Source organism: Meleagris gallopavo, chromosome 26, assembly GCF_000146605.3.
Source record: "Meleagris gallopavo isolate NT-WF06-2002-E0010 breed Aviagen turkey brand Nicholas breeding stock chromosome 26, Turkey_5.1, whole genome shotgun sequence".
In the NCBI taxonomy this organism is placed as follows: domain Eukaryota; kingdom Metazoa; phylum Chordata; class Aves; order Galliformes; family Phasianidae; genus Meleagris; species Meleagris gallopavo.
The window spans coordinates 2895342-2915356 of NC_015036.2; the positions used below are offsets into that span (position 1 = coordinate 2895342).

General features: G+C 42.1%; 2 protein-coding genes and 1 long non-coding RNA gene across 10 annotated transcripts in view; 2 read left to right on the plus strand and 1 right to left on the minus strand.

Annotated features, from left to right (window-relative positions):
- LOC104914348 (multiple epidermal growth factor-like domains protein 6) overlaps positions 1–1904 on the plus strand; it is a 31662-nt gene extending 29758 nt beyond the window's left edge. For 4 of the 5 annotated variants that reach the window (XM_031556866.1, XM_031556868.1, XM_031556867.1 and 1 more), the window contains one exon: positions 315–1904. In XM_031556866.1, coding sequence (XP_031412726.1) covers positions 315–500 — 186 coding nt within the window. In that variant the 3' untranslated portion in view covers positions 501–1904. The remainder of the gene's footprint in view (positions 1–314) is intronic. The other variant, XR_004162013.1, reaches the window with a different exon arrangement.
- Positions 1905–2575: 671 nt separating this feature from the next.
- The window catches only part of LOC116217452, a 52727-nt gene continuing 35287 nt past the window's right edge, over positions 2576–20015 (plus strand). For all 4 annotated transcript variants that reach the window (XR_004162015.1, XR_004162017.1, XR_004162018.1 and 1 more), the window contains exons 1-3: positions 2576–2923; positions 3156–3385; positions 3670–3755. This is a non-coding gene — a long non-coding RNA (uncharacterized LOC116217452). The remainder of the gene's footprint in view (positions 2924–3155; positions 3386–3669; positions 3756–20015) is intronic.
- Positions 15217–20015, minus strand: part of ATP12A (ATPase H+/K+ transporting non-gastric alpha2 subunit) — an 18304-nt gene continuing 13505 nt past the window's right edge. Inside the window, exons 17-23 of the mRNA XM_003212695.4 lie at positions 19692–19846; positions 19483–19606; positions 19064–19209; positions 18677–18810; positions 17703–17804; positions 16941–17032; positions 15217–16803 (exon numbers count right to left, since the gene is read on the minus strand). Of these exons, the coding sequence (XP_003212743.1) occupies positions 16775–16803; positions 16941–17032; positions 17703–17804; positions 18677–18810; positions 19064–19209; positions 19483–19606; positions 19692–19846 (782 nt within the window). The 3' untranslated portion in view covers positions 15217–16774. The remainder of the gene's footprint in view (positions 16804–16940; positions 17033–17702; positions 17805–18676; positions 18811–19063; positions 19210–19482; positions 19607–19691; positions 19847–20015) is intronic.

Sequence of the window (20015 nt, forward strand, 5' to 3'; positions counted from 1 at the left end):
CACCAAGGTTGGAAAAGACCTACAGGATCATGCAGTCCAACTGTCCACAGCAATGTGGTGGAAAGCAAAGGATTTGATTTAATTAGAGGTGGGTTGCATTATTTTGAAATTAATACAGTGGGCTTTGCAAAGGCCTAAGGGTGCTGTCAGTGTGCACAGTGCAGCTCATCCCATGCTCTTGTATAGGCAGTGCATTCTGCTGGCAGCAGTTGATCCTGTCCCAGATTTTTGCCCCCTGGACTCGGTGGCGTAGATATTGCTTGATGCTGTCCAATGAATTTACACTCTGCTTTTGTTTTGATTTTCTGTAATAGACTGCAAGCAACAAAGAAGCGTGGGGAGCTCAGCGGTATTCTGAAATATTAGATTGTTGGGCCACTAAGAGGGATGAAGCCTTGCTGCTGGAAATAGAGAGGAACTGCATTGCTCAGAGGATTGAAGAGATGGAAGCACAACTATTGCATCTTCAAAGTACAGCAGCCAGCAGTTCACTTCCTTGAGGAACCTAACTTAAAAGGCAATGGCTACAGCATTGATGTGTACATAATTAGAGATGCACATGATCAATTATGTTGTGGATAATTCATATTTGTTGGGTTTTTAGTTGATTGAAGTACATTCATGCTCAACTATCAATAATGTGTAGACGTGAGAGAGAAGCTGAGTTTCTTAACATTCTTCATTAATTTTAGAGTTTCTGTTGGTAAGTCAGTAAAGCAGAAATGATGCGAGGGCACTAATGGCCCCCACTTAACAATGTGCTCTGTATAGCCTCTCACATCTGACATCAAGGGTATTTTTGAGGATCTTTTAGGTACAGTTTAGAGCCTTACTTCTAAGCCTTGCCCAGCAAGGGCACGCTGCTATGCATGTTTTCATTGTAATCTTACTGATCTTAATGAGGTGTGAGTACACTTAAATTATTCCCTGTAGTGATGACTGCAGCAATTTGTGTAGCTTCCTGCTCCATCTCTTTCTGCACAGCATTCCTTAGTTCCAGCTAAAGTAGAATAACATAAAATTGCTTGACTGTGAGCCAGTACAATGCCTGGGCAAACCACACAGGTAGGCCTCAGCCAGCTGTTTCCAACAACAAAGCCAGTTCTCTTTTCATTCTGCAGAATTTACTGAATTGCTTATGCGTGAAGAAATTTGTGTACCTGTTCCTTCCTGGTTCCTAAACACGAATCTGTTCTTACTCATTTTCCCTTAGCAGAGTGTATTAATTAGAGGGTGAGACTTCAGTGCCAAGGAGCCCACACAGAAGCCCTCAACTCTGGTCCCACTCTCTGGTGGATCCAGAGGAACTTCATGTTCTTTTGCCCTCGCCTCATTTTGCTGATTACAAGTTTTCTGAGCTTGCTCTCAGAAGCAGAAGGTTTGTTTTGGTTCCTTTGCAACCTCACCTTGGGAAAATTCAGTTATTTGTTGACACTTTGAAGGGCCTTTAAGGAAACAAGAGGATTTATGGAAGTCAAATATACCTATTGGCAAACACTATGAAACAGTGGCATTTTCTTCCCTAGATTACAGCAGTGAAAAGGCTGCCATTGCTCTCCCTATTGCTTTCTTTTAGGTTATCAGCAGATACTTTTATAACAGTACAACCTGAAGGTAAGCGTCTTCAGACACTGCTGACTCTGTAATATCCACAGGAAAACATCTAGATAGGTGGTAAAGTTACCTCTGCCTGCTCTGTGTTACATTTTTAAAAGGCAGACTGGGAGGCATTAGCAAATGTGTCAGTTTTTCATTGCAACAGTTTTCTAATGGAAATAACTTTCTGCTTTGGATTGAAGCAAAGATATGTGTGTAGAATTCTGCTGGAAGTTTTCTCTTATCCCCATTGTGGCTCTTTTAACAAGTACACTTCAGCTGTAAGTAAACTGCTTTGGGCTTCAGAATGTGTTGGATTGTTCTTCCCACAAAATGAAAGAATGTTAATGAAAAGTCCAGAGTTTCACACGATGTTACCTTTCACGTTTTGTTGGTAAGTACTAGAAGAAAAGAAGGAACAAATGAGATTGAACAAAGCTGAGTGCAAGATGCTGCACTTGGGTCAAGTTAATCCCAGTGGGATTACAGACTGGGAGAACTCCTTGAGAGCAGTCCTGCAGAGAAGGAGCTTTGGGTTCTGATGGATAAAAGTGGGACGTGGGGCAGCAGTGTGTGCTTGCAGCCCAATAGAGGTGCTCTGGCACCCATAGAAGGGTGGCAGAGGGTTGTCCCCATCTGCAGTGCTGTGTCCAGGTCTGGAGCCCCTGTACAGGAGGGATGTGGAGCTGCTGGAGCTGGTCCAGGGGAGGGCCTCAAAGATCATCAAAGACTGGAGCAGCTCTGTGAGCTCCAGAAAGGTTGTGGTAGTTGGGCTGGTTCAGCTTGGAGAAGAGAAGGTTCCAGGTAGACCTCATTGCAGTCTTCCACTAGGTGAAGGGACCAACTTTTTTTTTTTTACACAGTCTGACAGTGATAGGAAGAGGCAGAATGGCTCTGAAGTAAGAGAGGGGAGATTTAGGTTAGGTGTTAGGAAGAAATCCTTTCCTCAGAGGGCAGTGAGGCACTGCTGCCCAGAGAGCTGTGGGTGCTGCATCCCTGGAGGCACCCAAGGGTGGGATGGAGCCCTGGGCAGCCAGAGCTGGTGGGGGCAACCAGCCCTGCCTGGGCATTGGAACTGATCCTCTCCAACCCAGGCCATTCTGTGATTCAATGAAATACAAAGAGGAGTGATGCAAGGGTGTATTTCATTATTTCTTTGAAGTATTTACTGCTGATAGCTCTTTTTCCAGCCCTCTCTGAAGTCTGGAAGTCAAGCACTTTCTGGAGTAGTTGTGAAGTCCCCCTCCTCAGGTTTGGAAGGCTGCTGTTTCCCTGAGACTGCTGATAAGGCTGACTGAGTCCAGCATCATTTGCCTTGAAAGAAAAGGTATGGTGTGATCCCTAAAAAGATCTCTTCAATTTATGGCTTTGTGTGGCTCTAAGTTCTGAAATAAGGCCTTGTCAACCTGGGTAGTATTTGCATTTTTTCCTGTGTGAAGCTGTTAGCTAACTGTCTCAGTTAACAAAGCCAGACAACATTAATGGTGGTGCTTGTTGCAGTTACTGAAGCCCTGCTTGGCTGTGCTCATATAGTTAACACTTGCTTCTCACTCATATAGAGCCAGAAACTTTGAAATACTGATGAAATGAAAGGTCCAACAAAAACATCCAATGAAAATGTCCACTGAGAATTTCACTGGGCACCAGAAATTCAAGTTGCTTTTGGAAATGGTCAAATTGAAGCCATGATTCCCTCTGTACAGAAAGGAAATTTCCTAGCCATGTCAGTTCCAACCTGCCACTGCTGAAAGACCACTGTCACTCCAAAGCTGCTGGGCTGATATGTGAGGTGAGTGTTTCTATAACCTTGTTCCCAAACCTGAGAGGAGAAAATATAATGCTGGTTTCTTTCATCCAGAAGGAATAAAATCCTGAAAAGAAGTTTATAATTTATAGTCAGAATAGGAAGTGTTTCTTTCTAAAACTAAAAAGAAAAAGAAAAAAATGAAAATCCTTGTAAATACTTTTTCATTTTGAAGTTCTGGAGTTACAGCTTAGATGGAGCATACCCTGGAAGTACCAGAATGTCACTCGATCTTTTCTTATCAGCTTCTTTTTCTCTACGCTCTGCAGCTAAATTGGTAATGTGGGAAGATTGAGAAATGTCACCAAATACAGCAAACAAGCAACCTTGCTTTTGGAGGTTCCATCCACAGCAGGTGAGTCTCTGGCCTGAATGAGGTCTAATACTTAACTCTGGCTGTGCCTCCACCTCTGTCCATGAGCACATTGTGTTTCTACTGCACGTAAAAGGAGTCACTCACTTCAGGACAACAGGAATAGAAGTGGGGGTTCCCCTTCCAAACAAACTAGGTAACTTTATTATAGAGTCAAAGGGAAGCTGTTGTTTGGCGCTGAGGTTTTGGAGGGCATCTGTATACTTGTTGTCTTATTTCTTGATGAAGTATCTAATTTGTTGGGATGTTCCCAGAAGCCTGAAATAGTAAATGACTCATTTTTATGAGAAAAGTGTGGTCTTGCTAAGCTGGCTCATCAGTGAGTCCATTGGAAGCCAGATACATGCTTAATAGCTTTGCCCAATGAAGCCTTGATCCGTGCAGACAGCTATATTGCTGAATTGCAGAAACTGGCAGAAGGACAAACTGCAGCCCTGCTGCTTTCAGGACCAGTCTTGTAATGGATTCATCTTTAACATAGCTGTTCTCTAAAGCTGTCAAAGTTAACGTGTCCTTAGTGCCCTCAATTCAACTTTTACCTGACCTCCCTGGTAAATAACTTTATCACTTGTCAGTGGGTCATAGCTGCATGGGATGGACCTTGTCCCATCTGTAAGGTTCTAGTAATCCTGCTGATGATCTGTGCTGAGTGCTTGTTTATACACTGCAAAATTAGAAACATATTAAAGCTGCATATAATATTTAAGATAAACTTGCAGAAGTAACAGATGAACCTTTCTTCTTCAAGGTTCCTCTTTAAAAAACGGCTGTAAAACCTAATCAGCGAGAGCATAACTTCCCTCTGTAAAACACCCAGTGATACATTGATCTCAGAATAAGTTCACAAACAATTTCAGAATTGCAACACTTGCTTTTGTGTTCATTATTTTGTGGCTGAAAATATTTCAGATGAAATGATCTCCAAAATGTATTTTTCTAATGGTGGCCCCCACAGAAAAAAAAGGATACTGGGATGTACCAGTAAGACTCCTTACATGTTGATGACTGTATGCTGAAAATCACTAGTGTTTGTGTGAGCTCTATATGATGGTCTTGGGTATATTTAATAGTTAAGTGTCCTGGAACCCATATCTGCCACAAGGAACTGATGTTCACCAGCAATTCAAACACTGTTCCTGGCTTTGGAGAAGAAAAAAAAAAAAGACAATGACTTTTTTCCTTTGAAATCAAAGAGGAAATCTGTGGTTATGGTCACACAGTGTTCATCTGCTTTCAACTCCCCATTTGTGTTATTTGTTCTGACTTATGTTAATGGCATGCTTCGTGCCCCATGGGTAGCATTTCTTTTCTATAAGATGTGCAGAAGTTCCAAGGTGTGCTGTGATGATACTGGAAGGATCACTGCAGGTCACGTTGCTGACTTGCTGCATTGTTGATGGCAGTTACCAAAGGTATGAAGTGATGGAGCTACAAAAGCATATTCTGCTGGTACTAGGAAGGTACAAAAGTTGCACTTGCTCTGGATTTGTGAACTAAAGTTTGTTGGAAAACAGCATTTCTGTATGGTAGCACCAGAAATAGCAGTTAATTTGGGGTGAAGTTTCCCTGTTTTCTCTTGAATGTGCAGAATTCATTCTTAAGAAAACTCTGGAGAAATGGAAATCAAATCAAGGTGTATCCTTCCTGAGTAAGAGCTCCTTCTTGAGGAAGGAGAAGCTTGGTTTCCCTTTTTGTCTGCTCCTTACTGGCAATATTAGAGGAGAAAACAAAAAATACACTCCTATCTACCAAAAGCAACAGGCATCAATTCCCTATCTTCCTCCTCACCCATCTGTCAGTCAGTTAAGTTCTGAGAAATCAAAGCCTCAAAATAGCAGAGAAGATATGCTGTTCTCTATAAGAAATCTGCTGCAGCCCATCACTCCTGCACCTATGAGCAACAAAGCAAACAACTTCATATTCCCTAGTTCTAAAGCTGTACCAGGTTACACCTGTAGTGTTCTTGGGAAAATACCACAAGATTAGGAGAAAAGGTGCTAATAGGCCCGTTTCTTGGAGAAAATGTGCCAAACCAAACACAGATAAAATAAAGAAGGTGGCATTTTGAAAGCTGTTGGTTTCCAGGTGCCCAGCTCTTACGAAGTTGCACTGAAGGACCACTGCATGGTTGCCCTTTGTGAGTGGTGCCAGGGGAGATGCCAGCTGATCCCTGGGTTATGCTGAAAAAAACCTCAGTCTTTGTGCTGTCCAAATCAGAGGCCTCTTGTAATGCTGGATATTGAGGTCGTGCACTTTTCAGTGCATTTTTCCAAAGCAGTTTGTCTGAAGCACCCAGCTCACTGGGATCCACAGGCTGAGCTTTACTGCAATGTCAGAAGGCAGGAGGCGAGAATTAGCAGAGTCCTGAGTGCAGATCCTGGGCTGAAGAGCTTTGTAGAAAAGTGCCAGATAATGAATGTGCTTACAAATAGTGCCAGGGGAGAGATCAGAAGAAAGAGTGGGTATTTGTGGTTGGAATTTATATTTTGATACTTCTGAAGAAGTTAGAAATGGGAGCTGTAAGAAGACGGGGTCCTCTCTTAGTGCTCCTGTGCAGTTGGATTTATTCCACCTGCTGAAATGTCAGTGTTTATTTGCTGTAAATGAGGTCAGGACCTGTTTTGTTCCTTCGTCTCGTCGGAGAAGCAAGCTAACTTTTTCTGCAGAAGCAGTGTGCTACACTGGGTGAGCAGTCTGAACTCTTTCCTGGATAAATAAACTGTAGATGTCAATACAATTTAATCCATATTAAGTCCCTCAGCAAATGTCCCCAATCAATGATTTACTACCCTAAACAGTTTTTTTTGTAGTGCATTTGCCTGTGTTTTGTAGGTCAGCAGTAACTAAGAATGAGGAAGACTTTTGTGGCGTTCTAAATCCTTTGCTTACCTTGGCTTCTCCACCCTCTGTTAGCAAACTGCAGTTTCAAAACTCCTAGCCAAGCTCAGAAAGGAAGTATTCATGCAGCAGAATTACTCCTGTTGGGTTTTATTCTTTCGTGACTTTTTCTTCTGGCTACATTCACCTTCTGGACTGGGAGGGACCAGTCTTCAGACTTGGCTGTGCAGATCCTGGACTCAAGGAGAAATTCACCTTGTGGGAAAAGCTAATCTCAGCAATGAGCAAGCTGGATCCAGCTGCAATCTGAACAGGAGGCTGTGCAGCCAAGCGGCTCCTTACCCTTCCAGTTGCTATTCATACTTCATTGGGTGGTGCTAATGTGGGGGGGCAGTTCTCCTACACCCCAGTTGACCTGCCCTGGTGTGCACCTAGTAAAGAAAGTTCAGTTAAAGCTGGCCAACTGGGAGGAGGTTTGTCTTGGGAACATTCTGTCTGTCCAGGATGTAATGAACTCTCCTCCAGAATGGCTCATGTTTGGCTATTCCTGACAAAAGTGTAGAATAATTCAAGTCTAATCTAGCACAGTTGACTTGAGCCCACTGAGAACTATAAACAAAAATTCAGTTCATCCACAATAAAGAGAAGAGGCTGGTTCTGGCCAGGGATGTGTTGCTCCCAACGTGGCAAAGTAGGGCAGAAAGTCAGAATGGGGGAAGCCCTATGCATTTCCCAGAGTGACTGACCTGGATGCCTGAAATGCAAATGTAGGAGTACAGCATTGTGTTTCTGACCTGAAGACTTCCGTATTTTGATAGGGAAGGTGCCACAAATAGCTTCTTCCTCCAGTTCTGCTGGTAACTGACATTTGGGCTAAGTCTGTTAATGTTTGTGCTTTGGGAGCTGAGGTTGTGTAAACTGAAATCACGAGTAGGTCTGTGCTGTCCTTCTCTGCATTGTTTTTTAGTGACAGCATTATATTAGGCTTCTTTTCTAAGTCTTGAAAGAATTCAGGCTCTGATTCTAGAAAGAGCTTGCTCCTTAGGCAAGAGGCCAAGTGCAGAGCATTGTCGTGTGTTAGCAATCTCCACATTGGCACATCCATCGAGTAGTTTTTTGTGTGACAATATGTTGAGGAATTTAGCAAAAGCTTCAGTGGTCTCCAAGTCATTTCCTGCATTATAAGTACGAAGCCTACAGGAGAACAGTGACATTCTCCAATGGAAAGTGTTCTACAGATCTCTACTTACTTTATTTCAGAGAGGAACTAAGTGAAAATCTGAGATCAAGGACATTGTGATAACTCAAGTGTTTCCCTTTTTATGAGTCTTATCACCCAATCCGTGCCTTTGCTTTGTTGAAGTGTGGTGTGCTAACAAGAAATGTGTCAGAGTTGGTTACCTCTTCCATCTCATGGCTTGACATGATGCAGGAGCTCTCAGCTCAGGCATGACAATAGGTCTCACCACCTGGTTCTGGTTTTGTTCGAGTCCAATTGGTGTTATTTTCAAAGGTTTTATTATGATATTGTGATCTGTTGCTGTGTACTTCTTGGGCCAGTTTGCCATTTCTTTGGCTGTTGCCCTTCCTCAGATCTCCTTACATCACTTGTCTTTATAAAGCAGTACTTAGAAGTCAAATTCTCCTCTCACAAACCAGACTTCTTTCTTTTTTTGTTAAAAATGCAGAAAGCTGCAGAGAATTAGCACCCTGGGCATCTTTAAAAATAGCTGTATATTTTTTTTCTACCTCTTTCTGTCACATAACTTCAGTGCATCTTTGTGTCCGCTTCCTCCTCCCAGCCCTCCCTGCAGGCAAGTAGCAGAACCAAGCTCAAAATAAATGATTGCAAGGCACTGCTGTGAGTGGTAGCTGAACTTTAACCCTCCTCCTTCCCAGAAGAAATAAAGGTAGCTTCTTTAGGCTATGGGGCTTTTTGATTTGGGGGAATTCCCTGTGCTTTGTCATATGGATCTCATCAACTCTCTTACCCAGTAGAGTGTTTCAGATTTATTTGTGCAGAACTTCTGATGCACTGCTGATCCAGTGTACACCGTCCATCCATTCTGCACACTTTTCCATCTCTCCTTCTGTCCCTCTTTCTTCCAAAGCCTTACTTCTAGGATTAGTGGATCAGGACTGCTCCTGCTTAAGTGCATGCTCCCTATTTGCAGACCTCAGTTCACATCACTTTCCATATCTTGCTCTTTCTCTTTTTCCTTCTGTATTTTTCTACTTCAGTTCTGGTTTTCAGCTTTTGATTGGAATTACCTTATCAAGTGTCTGTTAGCTGCAGCAGTTCTTCTGTAATGTTCTGTACTACGTATACAGTGTATTTCTGTTGAATCTCCTAGTGGCCTGCTCCAACAAGCTATTTGAAGGCAAACAAATGGATTTTGTGCTCATTGCAAGTTTTTCAAAATTGTGCTGTGCAACTTCATTGCCACTGAACTGCAGATCTGTGGCAATTTGTAATGTTTTTTGGGTATTTGTCTCCTTTAGTTAGCAAAAATAGCATGATGCTTAGTGTGAGGCAAAGCAGAGATTCCGGAGGAATACAGCCCTGGAAGTGTATTAATGCTACCTATGGAAGAAAATTGCAGTAGTTTCTGAGTATGGAATGCAAACTGAGGTGCAGGTCTGAACAAGGCCAGCAGCAGAGATTATTGCAGCATAGGGAGCAATGTGTGTAGGCATCAGCTGCCCCATTGAAAAGCCCCATGCAGGACAGTAAAGCAGTGCTGCAAGCCTGCAGACCTGGCAGACTGACAGTATAGGAATTTCTGCCTAAGAGGGTAGGCCCGTGCAGAACAATGTGGTTTTTCTTGTAGCTTCTCAGTTGCATAGCCTAAGCAGCTGTCTGTTTTCCAGTTTTACAAGAGCAGTGGCTGGAGAAGTATGGAGACTATGCAGGGCAGGAACGGTGGGACAAAACAGAAGTGCTGTATGGCTGAAAAATTCATAGGCTGGAAAAATAAATAGTGCAGTTATTTGCAATATTTTTATTGCGTGATGATTTTTCAGGTTAGGGCCCATCCTGACCCCTGACAATAGGGGACTGATAAAGTACCATTTGTTTTTTGTGTTGAGATTGGAACGGAGTTGGGCTGAATCTTATGAATGTGGAGTTCCAGTGTACAAAAAGGACAAGAGAAAAACTCTTTCCTGGGCTGAAATTTGGAGGAGCCTTAGCAATAGTTAGGTTTTTTGAGAAACTTCAAGACCGTGCTGTTTGTATTGTATTTAATATCATTTTTTTTCTTCCTGCTTAAAGAATCAGAACTGAGCTGTGGCAGCATGGCAGCACGTGAGTTAGCTGACTTGCAGGTGAGAGATTTCACAGCACTCAAACCAACCTCATTCAGCAGACATCTGCGGTCAGTTTTGCTGTTTTTCATCTCTTCTGCCTTTTCTACACCCTTTTCTGTGTGTTTCTTGTCATGAGGAGTATCTATGGTGTTCATCTTATAAGCTGTTGACAACAGAGAAAAGCTTCTACTTCGTGCTTGTCAAGACTTGCCAGTGCACCAACTCTGGTTTTGTGCTTGCGAAGGGCTTTAAATTAGGCAAGATGGACTTTAATTATTTCACCTGACATATGCTTTACTGAGGTAGGGCATGCTTCCAGCCTTGCTTGCTAAAAATGAGGCTTTTCTTTCAGTTGTTTCTCAGCTGAGTGCCTTCCACATGCCCTCTGGCTACCCAGGATGCTAACGAACATTGAACTTTACCGTGTTAATTGTACCTGTCCAATGAATGCTATATTTTCAGAGTTAGCAGCGATGGCTTTGGACCAAATTGACTGACTAAAAAAGGCAGCAATTAGTGGTGGTTGTTTTTTTGTTTTTTTTTTTCCTAAAGTGATTTTCTAAGTTCCTGAGGACTTTGACCCTTACGGTAACATAATTCTTAAGTTTTGTGAGAGGTGAGGGCTGAGCTTGCAAAGTAAGCAGTAATGTAGAGTTAGGAAGTAGACCTGATCTTATGTCTTTGCCAATGAGGTAAACCTAGACCTGTACTTTTTGAAGTCAAATGAAGTAACTGTTCCTGTGGGACCCTGACTCACATTTCTGATGTGTAAAAACCCCTCTCTGTAGCAGAACTGGTGCATGTTTAGACCAGGTTTCTTTTTTCCTAGGCAATAAGTTTTCAGGGATTGATCTACTGGGCAGAGCCATATGGAGTCACTGCATGAGAATCACTGACAGGGTTCAGCATCCGTGGATTTGCTTTACTTGGGGATCACCTGGCAAATGCTTTTCTGTTAAAGGAAAGTTCTTAAGGTTTTAGGAAATAATCTTTATCTGAAACAGGAACTGGTCTTCAAGTTGAGTCTGCTTTCAGGCATTAAGATAATCTCTTATCACAAAAATGCAGAGGCTGTGCATTCAAAACTGCAACAGTTTTGAATGAAGAGCTTTGTACCAGTTTCTCTGTGTTAAAAAGGGGCTATAAGAACATGAATATTCAAATATTCTTTATCATTCCAAGTGTTTTATGACATGTATTCAAAACGTCCAGCCAGTTCCAAAAATCTGTCAGGTCAGAGGGAAAAGCTGTCTTTTAGTCTTTTCAGAAAGTCATTTCCTGCTGATTCATTTTGCTGCTAAGGTGGCATTAGATACAAAACACAGTGGAATGTCAGTGTAGGTTGTTAGAGAAAAGAGAGGGTTCCAGATTTGTGGTTTTTTTTGTTTTTTTGTTTTTTTTGCTGCTTTGCTATACAGCTCTGCTAGAAACATTCACATTCAATCTTAAATCCAACATAGTGGGCTGCTGTGAAAGAGCTGCTGGGCATTCTGCTGGAAGTTCCTCAAGAATTCAGCTGCACCAAACTAGTTACAGTTGATTCCATTTAACTTTGTTTCCCAAATAGCACAATTAGTAATGTGAGCATTTAAATGATGCCCAACGAGCTTTTAAGATAGCATCTCACAGGTAACAAAATGGTAGCTCGTGTTGCTGAACTGGAGCTCACATTGCTGTCGTGATTATGGTTCATCAGTGAGTCTGTTAGGGAGTGTTGGGGATAAAAACCATTGCAACTACCACTTCTGTGTTCATTTTTCATTTACAGCCTCAACTTCTGCACCTGCAGATTAAAGCTCTTCTGTCAGCTTAGAAATAAACTTCACAGTGTGAAGTTGAAGGAAACTTGCTTACAGGAATTGCGTGTCATTATGAATGCAAATTGCACTGTATTTGCTGGTGCTGTTACCTGGAAGCTAGATGGGTTGAGTGATTATGGGGTGTGCAGAGCTGCCAGAAAATATCTGCTCCTGGGGGGGTCTCTCGTGCTGGTGGGTCTGGACTAGTTTTCATTCACTGCAAAATAATGATTGAGAAAAAGTTCATGAACTGATCTGGTTAGAGCAGGTATAGTAAGGCATGACTTAAGAGATGGGGGTTTTTCCTCTGTGAAAATCTCTGGCATCAGAAGAAATGAGCACAGGCAGCACCATGCTGGGTGTGTGTGGCAGAGGATGGGGTTGAGACATCATTGGAGCCCGTGCAAATCAAGACTTCAGTGCTTAAGACATCACTGAGATCCTGTCAAGGCCCAAGAAAAGCGCTGCAGTCGTACCCAGTGAGTGCAGCACTGACTCTCCTCAAGGCTTAGATGTGTTTGCATTCATTTACTTTGCGTCTCAGATCAGCAATAAGACCCTTGAGAATTTCTTACCCTTCTGGGCAGCCAATCCTGAGTTCTTTCTGCAGTTGTGTACCGGCAATAATCTCCTCAGCTTCAAGATTAAATGGACAGAGAGCAGGGTGTGTGTGCATCCAGCATTCATTGAGATCATTTCTATTTTCAGTAAGCGTTGACACCAGAATGAGAACAGCAGTTGTCTGCAAATGTTTGCAGGAAGGAGATTAATTTCTGTATTTTCCTTCCCCTTCTAGCAGAGATTGACATGGGCCACCAGTGTTGTGGTGTTAGCTGGAAAAGATTCCTTGCTTTAGAGGTGGTGCCACCAGGAAAGGTAACAACAACAATTTCCACTGTATAATTTGGCAGCATCTTTTGTTTAGAAATGTGAACCCTGCCTATGCTTTAATGGCAGCAAAGGCATTTTCCACCCTGTAGAGATACAAGTCTTCGCTGTCTCCTTCCATTCTTCAATGAAATCTCAGCATCACAAGCTCTCTCAAACAACTTGTCAGATTGCATTATGTGGTTAAAAATGTACCACTGAGGATTCATAGTGATTAATAGCCTTGAGAGGGGACGAGTATCCTAGGTGGAGACTCTGAAATGGATTCACAGGGAAGGAGATGTGCATAAAGGAGTCACTAAGAAGACTGCATGCTACAGATCGTGTGTTTTTCTTGGCTACTACTGCCAGAAAGCACTTTTGTATTTGAGTTTAAGGGAAAATTCAGACATGCTACACCTAAGAACTTCAGCTCTCACTCATTTAAAGCAGAGGGTGTAAGTATTATTTGTTACCATCTTGAAGCTTGACCAATTCCAAGGCAAAGTACTTGTGGCTATATGATTGAAAAGCCACGTGCTTGAAAGTATGATACTACAATGTGAAGTATTATGAGTAAATCTTCAGCAGCATACTAACAGGGCTGAGACACAGGCCTCACAGCAGAGAAATCAGCACAATTAGTCCACCTATGTAGCTGTTACATACTTCATTGCACAGTGTTTTCTGTCATCCTTACATTCTCTGTCATTTGTTGAGGAATAACGCTTCACCTGAAGCCAGCTCTCTGCTTTCAGCTGGCTGCTGCTTGACCAGAGTGCAGGAATTGTCTGGTAACATAGCACGTAGAAGGGGAAGGGTGTCAAGGTTTTTTTGGAGATGGGAGGTGGGGATGGTGAGAGCTAGTTTAAACTAGAGAAAACTGCAAAGGAGATGTTGCTGAGAGGGGGAGGTAAAGGAAAGCTGTGAAGTTCAGTGCAATCAGTGGGGGCATCTGACCTGTCTAGTCTGGCTGAGGCTGGAGCAAGAAAGCACAGTTCTGTGTCCAAGAAAGATTTCTCATTTTTATGAGCTAGTAACTTAACTCTTGCATGCTTGCAACATAGATGGAGCCAGAAAAGAAGCAACCTTCTTGTAAGTGTATTAACTTGCAGCTCAAAATCTGCTTCTCTGCTTTGCATATCTTTTGAGTTATTGCTACTTCCTTGACTGTGGGAGAGTGATATATATTCCTGTTGAAGTTACAGAGCTGGCTGAAGGAATTTTAAAGTTTTGAGTTTTTTGTTTCTTTTTTTTTTTTAAGCAAGAAAAAGAATGTCAAAATTATTTCCTTTCTTTTCTTAATATTTAACATGGAAGTATTTATTGTGGTCCATGGTTCTGGTTCCTTTATGTCTCTAGCCATCACAAGAATCATAATGCTAGTTTGTATGTGGTAGTAACCTACACAAGGTTGAAGTCTCCTTGTAAAGAAAGGCTCTGCAAGACTACATGAAAAAGCAGTACATAGGCCTGACCAGGAAAGCAGCTTATTTTCTTACCAACTCTAATAGAAAGAGCAGTCCAGCTCTGTTTTTCATATTCTGAATTACAGTGTATCTTGAAAAAGTACAAAGAAGGGTGACACAGAATAAATGATGCAACAGTAAGTGTAAAAATCAATGTGTGACCAAAATATTGCTGTTTAAAAACCTATTATGGGACTGAAGAGAGGATACCTCTGTGCTTGTTGAATTAACATCAGTTTGCGAATGGTTTGCATCCTTCTTTGTACTTGTTCTTGTGAATAGACACTGCTGGGTACAGCAGCATTCTCTGGACTAAATTAAACGAGACTTTTGTGGACAATTCCATGTTCAGTTGCATCAGTAACCTCATGGCTTATGTGTCAATGGAGGATGGTTATACTGGACTGAGAGGTCCTACCTGCTGTTTACTGTTATGCAATGACCCATGTTGTCCAATGCAGAAATTCCCAGACTTACGAGCTCTAACAAATGCTATGTATGCCAGTCAGTGAATGTAGGATTGACTCTTTCCATACCTTTGGGCTGTTTGTCCATTTTGCCTGAGTGTATCTGATGTCTTACATAATACTGGAAAGTCTCTCAGATTTAGAAACAGCAGATTTAGAACAGCCTTTCCTGCATCTGTTTGGGATGCTCATTGTCTTGGCTAACCTCCCACATGGACTGCTCTGTTCAGGCATTGATGCACTAAGACAAATTGCTGAGTGCACCTCGTCCTCTCAGAGAAAATATTGGTGTGATGGAGTTGCACCAACCCTGGGGTGTTCAAGGAAAGACTGGGTGTTGTGTTGAGGGACATGGTTTAGTGGGAGCTATTGGTAATAGGTGAACGGTTGGACTGGATGATCTTTTAGGTCTTTTCCAACCTTGGTGATTCTATGATCCTACAAGCAGCCAAAGCATGGAGGGTATGTTTGATGTTGTGCTGCTTGTAGCTTCTGAAGAGGGTTTTGGTCTAAAGCAAGGTTTGAAATGCAGAAGAGTACTTGTTAAATGTAGAAATGACCCTACAGCTATGAGAGCAGACTGTTTCAGAATTGTTTGCTGGTTTTATAGATTTTGCTATAGACCATAAGCTGCTTTTTTTTTTTCTTTTGCCATTGATGATCTTCTAGAGGGTGCCTTTTTACCCTAGAATCATTCCTCATGTGGGAAATGTGGTGCCCCTATTCCTCCCCACTCCCTTCTGTACCAAGGGGATGTAAAGATATAAGTTGCTAGTTTTACAGATATTACTATGACAGAATTCTTTTACTTCTCTGTCAGGAGCATATGCCAATCCTAAAAACAGATATAACACACATATCACATCCGTCTTCCAAGTTTTCCTCTAAGACCTCCTTTTGTTTCGTTTTTTTTCTCTTCCTGTTTGAATTTGAAAATGTTGTTTTGACTGAGTACAGCAAATCTATGGGTGGTGACAAGAGGGTTCTGTTGCTCCCCGTGTCATCTCTCTTCATATTTTTCCTGTCTTGTAAGCAGAAGAGAAAACAAATCCTTCCTGGCAGCTGGCAAATGACAAAGTGTTGAAATGAGGCTGCTTGGCACCTCACATACTTCTTGCTGGTGTGTTGCAGGGTTGCATCACCAACTGATAAGCAGCACACAAGGGCACATATCTGGAATCCAGGCTCACCCTCATAATTCATAGTTTACATGCTTATTTTTTGTCTCTCTTCCTTCTTCATTTGTATTTCCTCTTCTTTGAGTCAGCATTTGAAAAACAGTGGCACCCACTCTGATACCACTGTAATATGCCCACCTGGCTCTTATGGGGAGGAGCTCTGAGGACGGGAGCTCACAAACTAAAGTAGTTTCTAGCATGTTATGAAAGTGGAAATTGGGGAACAGACATGCTTTAAGCTGGCAAACCCTCCCCGTTTTCCACTCCCTCAGTTCTGGTTTCTCATTTGTAATCCTTCTCTCCTTTTCCTGCAAAAGGCAGTTCTGCTGTCCCCATTTCTTCTCTAATAAAAATGCCCGTATTGAAGACCTGGTCTCAGGCAGCTCTATAACAGTGCCTATGAGTATGAAGGTCTACTTTGCCATGGAGATGATGTCTCTTAGAAAATGAGTGTTGAGCATTCTACACTCACAGAATTGCAAGATGTTTAAATGGACTGGCTGTGCCTTGGTCTTCCAGATGCATTTCTCAGTGCGTCCCTTTCCATTTCACTCTCTTAGTCTTTATCAAAAAATAAGGTGGAGAACTGTCTTCTGGAAAATACTTTTATTATCAAATTTTTCCTATACAGTGTTACTACTCTCAGCAAGGTAATACAGATCCGTGTATGCACTTGCTTAGAATTCAGTTGCACAAACAAAACAAAAAGAAAATAAGCAAACAACCCCTCTAGTGCAAATTAATGCCTTACATTAAGTTTTTCTGTTGTGTTTTTCTTTGTGTTTTCCTCTCTGAGTGCTCTCCAGGTTCATCCTTGGATGAGGGAAAGTCATTCTTTTTACAAAAATAGATGGCATTTCAATTTCAGACAAGCATTGTCTTTACAGTACAGCGGGAGGTTACTTGCCAGCCTCTTAAGTCCTTAATTCTTCATGAAATTCATGAAATTTCTTCATGGGGAGAGCCCAGTGTATACTTGGTATTGCACAGACAGGACATTGGAGCAGCAGAGGCTGTGTGAGGTGGAGGAGCAGCTCTCCATGAGGAGGAAGAAGTCCAGCGATAAGGACGGACTCAGTAATACATGTTCTTATCCCACCAACCTGCAAGAGGAGAGGATGAAAAAAGTGATGTTTGGAGCTCTGGGGGCAAATGGTCCATTTTGAGTTGTCTGTCAGTCAGGTGAGTGAGCGGCAGTGGAGGAAAGGACAGCTAAATGCAGGAAATAAATCCTACTTACTTCCTGGGTATCTCCTGATAAACAGCTTACGGACCTCATCATAGACCCATATCAAGACAGCAAACGGTACAGCCACAAACCAGTACTGAAACCTGGGAGTGGGAGAAGAGATTCTCATTCAGAAGCATCAAACCACCAAGCTGAATTTCTGAGGCCTCTCTCTACGCTGTCTGATTTCACTAAAAGGAAATCTAGATTTCGTGCTGTTTTGTTGTTGTTTTTTTTTTTTCCCCTGTAACTTAAGCACTTAAATGATTAGAAATAAGATTAGGTTGCCACAAGCTGCCCAAGTGTAAGTAGTTAACTGAATTAATTAATGAATTCTGGATACTATTCAGAAGGAAATGTTGCCTGCTGGCATTACAGTCTCTGAAGATGTCAGAAAAATGGAACATTTCTGACAGTTATATGTTTAAAATAGAAGTTGCTTGCATAAAATTAAGTAAAATGTTATATAATCTCACCAAAATGTTGGTGACGCTGGATAAAATCTGGGTGTTTGTTCTACACGAGAAAGTTTCTGAATTCTCTGCAGTAAATTCAGTAGAAAAAAAGTAATGTATTCTTCATAGAAGCTATGAAAATAATTCCCTTTTTGGTCAAAAAAAATTGTCCATCCTGTTTGTAATGAATATTCATAAATATTTATCCTAAAACTGTCCTGTGTGGGCATTTTTCTCCCATTTGTGGGTTCAGGCAGAATGGTAAGTCTATGTCTGGAAAGGGAAAAGGAAAGGGAAGCGTGCCAGCATCAGAACTCACCTCAGAGGTGTGAAGTTCAGGGCTGTAACGTGTCCAAGACCATAGGTGAGAATCAGAGCAATTCCTATCTGGGAAAATATACCCACCCAGATGACTTTGTTCCTGTAAGAAAATCACAGAGAAGTAGTTAAAGCTGATTCCACAGCACACTGCAAAGGCTGTGCCTTCCTGAGGCTCTGATCACTGGCCTGGACGACCTGCATGAGATCGATGGGGAGCAGTGTGGTGTGTAGGAACTGGTGGGCTCTGTAGCATTGCCACGCATCTCATATTCCCATGTCTTTCCTGCTCCCATTCCTGACCTACCTAGAGCAGAGCTAGCTTTAGGCAGGCCTGCTGCCTGCATTACTCATGTCTCCTACTTGCAATGTGAACGTGCTCATTGTGACTCAAATGCAAATGGAAGAAGGAAAAATACATAGGTGTAGGCTCTGTATCTGCAGATAAAGAAAGAAAACCAGTTTGCTTTCCTATCAGAAATACTCTGACTAAATACCAGCTTTTACATGCAGCCTCCATCCCACTAGATGTTTTTAATTCCTTGGCTTTCATGGGATTTACAGGTACAGAGCCCGTTGCAAAGGGCAGCCAGCACTATTGGACCAGCTGGTGTCTCCTTACCTGGCAGGCTGAAGTTAGCTTGAAGTTCAAGTGACCTAAGTACTGATAAATCGATAAGAATTAAGAAAATAATCTGGGGAGGAAACTTCTTCATAGTAAACATTTTAATGAACGGAGTCTTTAGGCTGATGTGTTTTCAGATTAAACAGAAGAAAGCCTTTACTTAAGGAAAACTCCTATCATGAGACAGAAAAGGGGGTGGCGAAGTGTGAGAAAATGTTTGTCAAACAATGGCTTGAATCCACATTTAGTCTTTGTTCAACGACTGAATGTGAGGGGGCAAATCACTGAGCTAATTAGCGGTGGGCTAATTTATCCTTCCACCTGCCAGGTAAAGGACCAGCAAAACCTACCGGAAAAGACCCTGCTGGAAAATGGAATTTCTTCTTGTTTTCCTGATAATCAAATCTGCAACTTGCTGAATGGTGATGCTGACAAAAAAAGCAGTGTAGCCGGTCCACTGCAGGTACGTCCTCTGGTATTTAGTCTGCAAGGCAAAGGGAAAAACAAACAGCTGTGTTATATCCAACGCTCCTGTATTGTGGAAGCAACTGTAAACCTTGGCAGGAGGATTTCCGTTACAAAGGGATAAACTCAGTTATTCCAGATTAAGGTGTGCAATGGTTGGATTTGGGCCAGTGTTTACATTTAAGCCTCCCTTTCTTTTCTTAATCTTGTATTTCGGAGAGTAGTATTGAATTTTAAAGACACGGTGTAAAGATGTTCTGGTGCTTCTTTACCCATTCCTGTCCATAAGAGTCCTCAAAGTCATTAATAGCATTGTTTTCCCAGTCGACTCGAACGCCAAGCAGTGTGGAAGGGAGGAAGCCTTGTTCTGCATATACTGTAAAATACGTCACGAAGGCTCCCACTGACTGCATGATGCCTGCAAAATCAAAGAGGGAGAATCAATTACATCAGAGAATCTTAGGATGGCTTGGGTTGGAAGGGATCTCGGGGATCATAAAGCTCCAACCCCCCTTGCTGCAGGCAGAGCCACCAACCTCCATATCTAATACTAGACCAGAGAAATAAGGAAGAAGCAAAACATAGGAGTAGTGGTTTAATTTCATGTTCCCCTTTTCTAAAAAGTGAAAGAACTTGTTTTTATCTCATTCTACTGATGCAAGATGGCGTTATGGAGAGAGGGCCAACCTACCAATCTGCAGATAGGAGTATATAGCCAGCTGCTCGTTCACCAGCCTGTCTTTCTTCTTGTTTCGAGGTCTCCTGTTCATAATATCGCTTTCAGCTTTTTCATAGGCTAATGCAACAGAGGGGATCTGTAACAGAAATAAACCATCAGGGTCCCTGTCTTCTGTCACTTGTGAGGATATTTCTCTATTCAGCTCTGAGGCAGCAGCTTACAATGTCTGTTCCCAGGTCAATGAATAGGATGGTGATGGTGCCAATGGGCATTGGAATGCTGGCAATAATGTAGATAAGAAAGGGACAGAGCTCAGCAATGTTCTTAGTCAGAGTGTAGGCAATTGTTTTCTTTAGGTTGTCAAAGATCAGGCGGCCTGGAGGAAAAGGAAACACTTCTGTAACAGCTGATTGCCAACAGTTTTCAGAAAAACAACCCAAAACCTTACTTTTTTTAACTAACTTAAGTGAAAGCAGTAATGGCTTATGTGTGTTCTCCTCATGTACTTCCTCATACGTTTTAAGGTGCTTTTTTTTTTTTTTTTT